The 8,912-nt window shown below is 47.1% G+C and overlaps 1 protein-coding gene across 1 annotated transcript in view; it reads right to left on the reverse strand.

Moving 5' to 3' along the window:
• Positions 1-1,870: 1,870 nt before the first annotated feature.
• The window catches only part of pcif1 (phosphorylated CTD interacting factor 1), an 8,482-nt gene continuing 1,440 nt past the window's right edge, over positions 1,871-8,912 (reverse strand). Inside the window, exons 2-16 of the mRNA XM_037679712.1 lie at positions 8,364-8,527; positions 7,993-8,117; positions 7,786-7,911; positions 7,569-7,708; positions 7,337-7,491; positions 4,508-4,655; positions 4,192-4,275; positions 4,020-4,119; positions 3,712-3,871; positions 3,475-3,644; positions 3,302-3,388; positions 3,032-3,216; positions 2,703-2,796; positions 2,411-2,586; positions 1,871-2,247 (exon numbers count right to left, since the gene is read on the reverse strand). Coding sequence (XP_037535640.1) covers positions 1,953-2,247; positions 2,411-2,586; positions 2,703-2,796; positions 3,032-3,216; positions 3,302-3,388; positions 3,475-3,644; positions 3,712-3,871; positions 4,020-4,119; positions 4,192-4,275; positions 4,508-4,655; positions 7,337-7,491; positions 7,569-7,708; positions 7,786-7,911; positions 7,993-8,117; positions 8,364-8,499 — 2,181 coding nt within the window. The 5' untranslated portion in view covers positions 8,500-8,527 and the 3' untranslated portion in view covers positions 1,871-1,952. The remainder of the gene's footprint in view (positions 2,248-2,410; positions 2,587-2,702; positions 2,797-3,031; positions 3,217-3,301; positions 3,389-3,474; positions 3,645-3,711; positions 3,872-4,019; positions 4,120-4,191; positions 4,276-4,507; positions 4,656-7,336; positions 7,492-7,568; positions 7,709-7,785; positions 7,912-7,992; positions 8,118-8,363; positions 8,528-8,912) is intronic.

The following is an 8,912-nucleotide window of genomic DNA, read 5'->3' on the forward strand; positions in this document are numbered from 1 at the left end:
CGGGCGTCCAAAGGGCCTCTTCTTGTAAGACGGGCGTCCAAAGGGCCGCTTGCTGTGACGGGCATCCATAATGCCTCTTCCTGAGTGACGGACGTCTGTAGGGCCTCTTCCTGTGTGACAGGCATCCATAAGGCCACTCCTGTTTGATAGTGGTCATGTGACTGACGTGAGCAAAATAACCTGTTTGAATATATCTTTACTGGGGGGCAGCTGCAGGTTTTCCTATAGGCAGTATGAAAGACACCATGTTTACAGAGAGCAGCTGAGGACCCCACAGAAACATGTTTACATCAGAAGACAAACCAAAGACCTTTTCTGGTTTTAATCTGTAAAATCAGGTGAAGAGAAAAAAGTTGTGATCCAGATGTTGTCAGGTCAGAAGGATCCAGGCTGCTCCACCTGAACAGCTTTCTGATCAAATCAAACATCCATAATGTTGCACTGATCTTTAAAACGCTTGACGTGAACATCTGGATCAGGTTCTGAAGACCAAACATGGCTTCATGCACAGAGGAGCTCACCTGCACACACCTGTGCTGATTGACATCTCAAACACTTTGGTTTGGGTTCATCTCATTCACCCGTTCACTTCTGGTCAGATACCTGAGACGCACATCTGTAGCCAATCAGCTGCTGTGGCCAGAAGTGGGAGGAGCCTCAGTTATTTTACCTTTTACTTAATTTTGTGCTCGTTTCAAAGATGGAGAGAGCTACCAGAACAAAATGGACCAAACCAGATCAAATGGGATTAAACCGGATTGATCTGGATCAAAGTGAACTCAACTTTTAAAAAGATTTGATGATTTGTTATAAATTAACATAAACATTTAATAATTTAGGGAGCTTTACCTAAAAGATATTACAGATTAAAAATTAAATTTCATATGATGTAAAAAAAAAAAAGTTTTTCTGATGAAACAAAAATTCTCGTTTCACGCTGAAGCTCGTTACACTCCACAAAAACAAAGTGTTTTCTCCAGCTGTCAAGAACAATGTTCTTTTTCTTTGTTAGAACTTTCATCCTTCAGGGGAACCTCCGGCGCAGAACTCCAGGGGGTCGTCGGGGGTTCCTCCCACTGCAGGGCCACCAGCATCTCCACTGTGTTTGGACTTTCTCTACTTATTTCTACAAATACTCTTTCTGGTGCACAAAGTTCGAGCTGCTTCTTTCCATGAATGATCCATTCTCGTGTCTTACGCAGTGAACGGTTTTTAATACATTTTATATGTTCTCACTGCCTCGGCTGACTGCTCCTCAAACCTGTCCTTTGTACAAAGGTTTGCACCTAGAAATACGAAAATGTAAACATTTCCACTTTAACTCCAAACACCTGCCCCAGGCTTCTGACCAATCACGCAACAGTTCTTCAACCCCACCAAGAACAAAGTTCTGCTCCGTGTCGAGAACACGCTCAAGAACAAACTAGGACTACAAGAGAACACAGTTCTCACTTCTTGTGAGTATGTAGCAGTCTTAAGATGACCACCTGTAACCACGCCCCAGTTAGTAGCTCCACCCCATCCTTTTTCACCAGTCTGATTCCAGCTCTGACTCCGCCCTCTCCTTCCTGCGGAGGAGGGGGGACTAGAGGCGGGGCCTACTGGATTAGTCCAATAAAAATGATAGCTGCCTTATCAAACAATCACCAAGCTGCATGGGTGTGGGGACCAGTAGGAACCCCTGCTCACAGTCACATGACATCACAGGTGAGTTTTTATTGCTGGAGCTGTGACTGCTTTGTACGGATTTGTTGCTTAGCAACAGCTGACGCACCTAGGCATCGCTCCAGAGCTTAAACCAATCGGAGCAGTCGACACATCAAAAGGACGCAGTGAACATTAAATGAGGCCCCGCCCCCAGTCTGTGGCAGGGGTGAAGTACAGATGTGCTACAGGTGTTGTGAAAAGTTGAAAAACACATATATACATGTAGGGCGTGGTCACAGCAAGCTCTACACAGACAGCTTGTCCTGAGGGCTGCTACTGCTGCTGCCGTTGTTGTTGTTGTCAGACGACATCATGCTGCTCTGAGTCCTATCAGAAGGTTTGGGGGCGGAGTCTCTCTCTCCAGAGGCTGTGTGGGCGGGGCCAGGGGAGGACAGGGACGAGGTGCGGGACAAAGACGGGCGGTACGCTGCAGTCAGCTCAGCCAGGCGCTCCGGTGTCGGAGCCCACTTGGTGAATCCTGCTTGGTTCTGAAGGAAGAGTACTGCGGTTCCGTGGACGGCCCGGTAATACATGTCCTCCCTGAAATCCCAGAGTTACAGAGCCGTTAGTGCACTGCTACTCCTCAAGCCTTAAACTCTCACGGTCCCTAAAGGATCAGTTCAGGGACTACATGAAGTCCAGTTCCTTGGACTGACTCTAGTACCTGCTGTTAAAGTACAACACTGTGGTACAGTTCAGATACCTCTTACAGATGTGCTGACTCCCGGACCGGTACTCGTGCTCGTAGGCCGTGATGTTCAGCTGGTGACGCAGAAACCGACTCCCCTCCATGCGGGTCAGAGCTGGAGTCACAGGGTCACGCCACTCAGGGACAAAAATGATGAAGGACAAAGGCTCAGAGGACTGGTCCAACAGGTCCTGACAAAACCAGAGCCGAAAGTCCAGAGTTCAAATTAGACCATAGCAACCAGTCCAGCCCACAGAAGCCAGTATAAGCCGTAGTCCCACCAGTCCAGCCAGTAGAGACGACTTACCTCAAAGTGCGTCACCATGGCGTCCATCAGCTCCTCGCAGAATGGAGGATTGGCTTCAAAGGAGCCGCTGATGGGACTGAAGGACAGGAAGGGCCTATAAACACAGTAGTTCCTCATGCAGGTTACTGTCGTCAACGTCAGACAGGTGTCAAGAAAACAACGCAAGCAACGTCTGATGGTATTCACAAAACGTGACATTTAAATCCACGTTAACAACCAGAAACTGTCACTTCGTCATTAGGACCACCATCAGGATCAATCTATCAAAGCTCGTCTAAGCCTGTCCATCACCTGACACCTGAACAGGTGAATGAAAGCTCCGGCCTCACCCTCTGGAGCCGAAGAAGCTATCGATGTCGGGGAAGGCGGAGCAGAACTGTTTGAAGTAGCAGTTGAGCGGCGAGGCAAAACACTCGAAGGTAACGCCGAACTGTCGATTCAACACCTCAAACACGGACACCGGTAGAGCCCCCTGCAGGCCCGTCCCCTCATTAGAGCCGCCGCCGAACATCACCTGGACACAAACACACAGGTACAGCTGGTTACCTGTCAGCCCTCGCTACAGAAACAGAAAGCTGGCTGACCAACAGTCAGCTGACCTGGTATCTCTTCAGGAGGCACCAGACTCTGGACAGGAACTTCTCAAAGCGAGGATCGTCTATACAGCTGTACCGATACAACAGCTCCTAGAACACACAGGTGAGACAGGTAGGACCGGTGGGTCAGAAGGGACGGGTGAAGACCCAACAAGTAATCGGATTACTGGACTCACCAGCTTACTGAAATGTCCTCGGTTCACTTTGACCATCTCTCCTTTGAAGCGAAGACACGCCACGTCGTTCTCAAAGTGCAGCTCCACTCGGGGGAGGGGCGGCGTTGATATCGCCAATCGTATCGGGTAACAATAAACAAGGCGGGGCTGCGGCGACGACGCACAGACCTCTGTACAACGGGAACATGTAAACACAACCGGCAAACCGAGCAGTGCAGCAGGCTCAGGTGTGTGTACCTGTGGGCGGGTCCTGTAGCAGGCTCAGGTGCGTCTGTCGCAGGCGGCGGCTGTACTCCACTGAGAGCTGGTAGATCTTGGAGCAGATTCCTTCTACAGAATCTTTGGCAACAGCAGCAACGTGAGGTCCACATTGCTGTCTCAGGTGTTCCAGGCGGTCCTGCAGACACACGGCAGGTAAGTTTGAGAGTCACCAAGTGAGGGGCGTGTCTCACAAACAGGAAGTGCAGATCTGATCGCTCAGGAACTCATTTTTTAATTGAAACTCGTCAACGTGAAAGTTTGAGTTTCGAAGGGTCGGAGGTTACCATGTAGTCTTCTTTGCTGGCTGAGTGATCCCTGCGCAGCCAGTTCATGGTGTCCTCTGCATTCCACTTCACCACCTTCCTGCTCTCTGGACTCACATTCCTGCACAGGTCAAAGGTCAATGTTAGTCACACCAACAAAATGCATCCGGGTCTCTGGTCTGCTGCCACCCACCTGGAGTCAATCATTCTCTTGGCAGCTTCAGCGTATTTAAACAGCAGCTTCCGGGCCTCCTCTTTGTACTTAATCCGAGACAATCTGAGACAAAGATCAATACAGGATTGATGAGACCCGGTCACTGATTGATTGATTGATCTGATACCAGCAGAGCTGCAGCATGGAGCTGAAAACACGGATCAGACCCTCTAACATGAGTTTTAATTGATGTAATGATCTAAGACTGGAGACCTGTCCAGGCTGTAGGGGCAGGACTGTAGTTGGACATCCTGTTAGCTTACAGAACCTGGTCTGACCCGCAGCAGGGACCTACCTGATGGGGATGTCGTTCATCACCTCTCTGAACATGGACGGAGAGATGACGGGCTCACAGTCACTCGGCAGCAACGGGTCGAGGCCTTTATCGATCACTTTCCTCTCCAGAAGCCAACGATTGAAGGACTCGCGAGGCGGATCGATACCTGAGCCACAAAGACACCGAGACAATTTGTTGACATACAGCCCACAGGTAGAGGAACTATTTTCAGAACCAAACACGAGCTTTAAAATTCAATTCAGTTTATTTCTATAGTCCAAGTCCCAACAGAAGTCGTCTCAGGGCACTGAGCAGAAACATTCACAGACTTTATAAAAGACACCAAAGTTCATGTTCCAGGTAGAAAATCCAACAATGCTCAGTCAGGTCATCTGGACCGTTTCTTTTTTTGTTTTGTTGTTGAGAGGTTTCATCCTTCATCCAAATGACTTCATCAGTCTGAGTAGCCACAACAAAATGAGTCCCACAAGCAGCACACCCGCATAGTGGACCAACCAGTTTGCTGGTGGGAAGATGGTCTCTGGGGTCCGCCCTCTCCCCTGTCGACTCCTCTGAGGGAGTCATAGCCAAAGTGGTTCAAAAATGAAGGATGAAACGTCTAAAAAAAAAAAAAAAAAACCATCCAGATGACCTGACTGAACTTTGTTGGATTAAAAAAAGACATTAGTTAAAGATATCCATCTCAGGAAGCAGCAGTGTTGAATCTTCACTTTGTCACAGTTTCCATCCTGAGCGAGCACAAAGGAGACAGTGGAAAGGAAAAACTCCCTTTTAACAGGAAGTGAGATTTTGAATTATTTTCTGGATTTGACAGGGAGCCAATGGAGAGAAGCTAAAACTGGAGACGTGTGATCTCTCCTATCATCTCTCATTAAAACATTGGCAGCAGCATTTTGGATCAACTGAAGACGTTTTAAAGTATTTGGACATCCAGATAATAAACAAAATGAATGAATAAAGAAAATTTTGAATAAACTAAATGGCATTCTTTTGTATTTTAATGGGTTGTTAAAAATCCACGTTGACCTACATAAGTTACATCAACAAAATAAAGTCAGGTCCTCTGGACGGATAAAAGAAAATAGTTGAAATTATTGATCATGCATCAGGATATTTCAGAGACACCTCATTCAAACTAGTCCATATTTGCATCATCCTGTTTTTAAACTCAGTCCTATGGCTAAAATAATTAAAGTAATGGCACAATTTATCACAATGTCTTTAGGGGTGCACTTGACTTTTATTTAGTTAACTTTTTATTTTGTTTTATTTGTAACGCAACATGTCATTGCGATAAGTAACGGTGACACTTTACTGCGTGTTTAAAAATAAGAACATTAACTTCACCCATGAACATTTGAACAACCACCAGCAGAGAATTTAGGGGCTTTGCATCAGAAAGTAACCTGCATCATGCAGCCCTCACAACACAAAGTTACTGTACAAGCAAGTGACAAAAAACTTTTGTCAGTTTTGTCAACCTGTATGTAATTATTAAAACAAAAATAATTTACAGGTTCCTTCCTTGCTGCCACAATTTCTACACTTCATAACTTTTATTCCCCTTTCCTTCACAATCCACTTGGAATAACATCCAACTCCTTCTCCCGTTGTTTTCATTCCCACTGTTCCATCACGATTTTACTGATTTCACTTTCCAGAAAACTTGTTACTTGGCTTCTTTCTCCTCAACGTCACATTTCTCCTTCTTATCCTCTACAACTCCATCAGCTGGACTTTTCAACTCTTAAAGCAAAATCTCGCCGCACACAATATAGACGTGCTAGCTAAGATGCTACACGCTCCGTTTCTCTCACACATCCAAACCCGCCGGTCAACAGCTGATGTCACTAACGTAGCTGCAAGCTAACGTAGCTGCAAGCTAACGCACAACATGGAGGTGTCTCCGCCTCCTCTCCGACAACAAAACCACCCGAAGAGATGAGCACCTGTTAAGCTAAATGACAGAGGAACAAGTGTTTCTTAAAAGGGAAGTGATGCCATCCACCACGCCTCTGACCCCCGTGGACTTCAGAAGAAGCAAAACACACCTACTGATCTGACTGAAATATGTTGGCTTGTATACCTGGATTATTGAGCATGGACTTTGTTGTTTTCAACCAGTTTAACACGACTGTCAACAAGGAAGAGGGCCGGCAATGGAGGAGAGGGCGTTCCAAAGAGACCATCTTAGCACCAACATAACTGGTTTGTTCCACTTTGTTGGGTTGGGGGAAGAATCAGTTTTGTGTTGTGTGTTTCCTTGACTGACGAAGCCTTCTGGATCGAAGGCGAAGCGTTTCAGCACAAAAAGAGAAACTGTCCAGATGACCTGACTGAAAAATGTTGGATTGTAACGACACTTTAATTGGAGATTTGTTACTTTATCCATGCTGCTGATTTCTTACCCAGAAGCTAATATATTCATACCCATCTGCTCACAACAGACTCATGTTCAGGCTGCTGTTTAATGTTATTTTACTTTTTTCTGTTTAGCGTATATCTTAGATTCTTGAATGCCGTTTCTTTTTATACTTTATGTTTTTGCTATTTTTGGGTGTAACTGGGACCTTGAATACACAATTTCATTTCACCTCATGTACCACATGTGATGTGAATGACAAAGAACCTCGTAGACACAAGTCCATTGTCAGAGGCCATGAGAATATAATTAGTAACTTTCACCAGTGCTGTTTCTGTGCTACGATGAGCTCTGACTGAAACTCCTCAAACAGATTTCTGTTCAGATGTTCACACAGCAGCAGACACGATGGTTTGGATGGAGCTATTAGCCAAGCTACAGGTTCCTATAGGTGTGTTTTGTACCTTCTCTTTGGTGGCACAGCTCATGGTAGTGCTGCCTCAGCTTGGCGACGAGCTGCGCCCTCTGCAGCTCGATCTCAGGGTGGGGGGGCAGGTGATTGGCAGGGGGTCGTTCTCTGATCACAGCATTGGTCTGAACATCCAGATCCCAGTAGATCCTGAACCAAAACCCACACCTGGATCAGTAAATCCTGCAGGAACAAAAAGCAAAAGGGAGCACGGCTTCAGCACTTACACAGCTGGTCTGTAAGGGGCTGGTGATGGCGCTGGACTTGGGGTTGTGGGCGTGGCCGTTGGGGCCTGCTTGTCCTCAGGGGCAGAGCTCCAGGGTTTGGCTCCAGGGGTGCTGGGAGAGATGGGAGTGCTAGGCTCCACCTGGAATCAAGACTGGACTCAGTTTCCCATAAGCCACTGCGCATTGGTGTCACTCAGATCAGGTGAGGCAGTTGTACCTTTGTACGTTTAAAACTGTTAGGCCCCGCCCCCTGCTCCTCAGAGATTCTCCTCTTCCTTTGACCATTTCCAAGGGTACTGTCTCCGCCCTCTGCTGGAGCTGCGTTCAGACCCAGTGGGTCGGACTATGAACAGACCAGGACACACATCAGTACGGACAGCTGTTTGTTTGTTTGTTTATTTGTTTGTTTATAGGAGGGACTCACGATGACATCATGCTGACCCAGGACTGGCACCTCCCACAGGCTCTGATTGGTGAATCTGTTAAAGTAGTATGGCCGGTTCTCCCTCCGAGACCAACATTTGGACCATCCGGCCTGGACCAGCTCATCTGCCAGACAGGTGAGAGACCGACAGGTGAGAGACCAACAGGTGAGAGAGACTGACAGGTGAGAGACTGACAGGTGAGAGAGACCGACAGATGACAGACCGACAGGTGAGAGACTGACAGGTGACAGACCGACAGGTGACAGACCGACAGGTGACAGACCGACAGGTGACAGACCGACAGGTGACAGACCGACAGGTGAGAGAGACAGACAGGTGACAGACAGAGAAGTGAGAACTGGGTGCATACCTGGAAGCTCAGGTGATTTGGTGGTGGTAGTGGTGGTGGACGGAGAAAGGGGTGGTCCCTGGGAAGAGGCGGAGCCAGAAGGGGACACCATTGTGGCCGCCTCCCCCGTCACAAGTGCCTGACTGTTACTGGACATTTCTGCTGCTCCTCAGAACCACATGGACCTTTTGACAGGAAGAGACAGGACTTTCAGAATAAAACTTTAGTCAGGGGTGCCCAGTCCTGGTCCTCGAGGGCCACCACCCTGTATGTTTTACTTGTTTCCCTGCTGTAACACACCTGATTCAGTGATTAAATTGGGACGTCACTGGTCTAAAACATTAAATATATATATATATCAGAGTCAGTCAGAGATTCTTTATTGTCATTCGCACCTCATGTGGTACATGTGGTGGAGCGAAATTATGTACACAGGGTCCCAGTTACATCCAACAATAAAATGTCTAAGAAAAACAGTAATAACATCTAAGATATGAACTAAGAAAAACATCAACTAAATATACACTAAGCACTCATAACATAAAACATTGAACATCAGCACAAACATCA

The sequence above is a fragment of the Nematolebias whitei genome, chromosome 7 (genome assembly GCF_014905685.2).
Source record: "Nematolebias whitei isolate Nwh7 chromosome 7, NemWhi1, whole genome shotgun sequence".
NCBI lineage: Eukaryota > Metazoa > Chordata > Actinopteri > Cyprinodontiformes > Rivulidae > Nematolebias > Nematolebias whitei.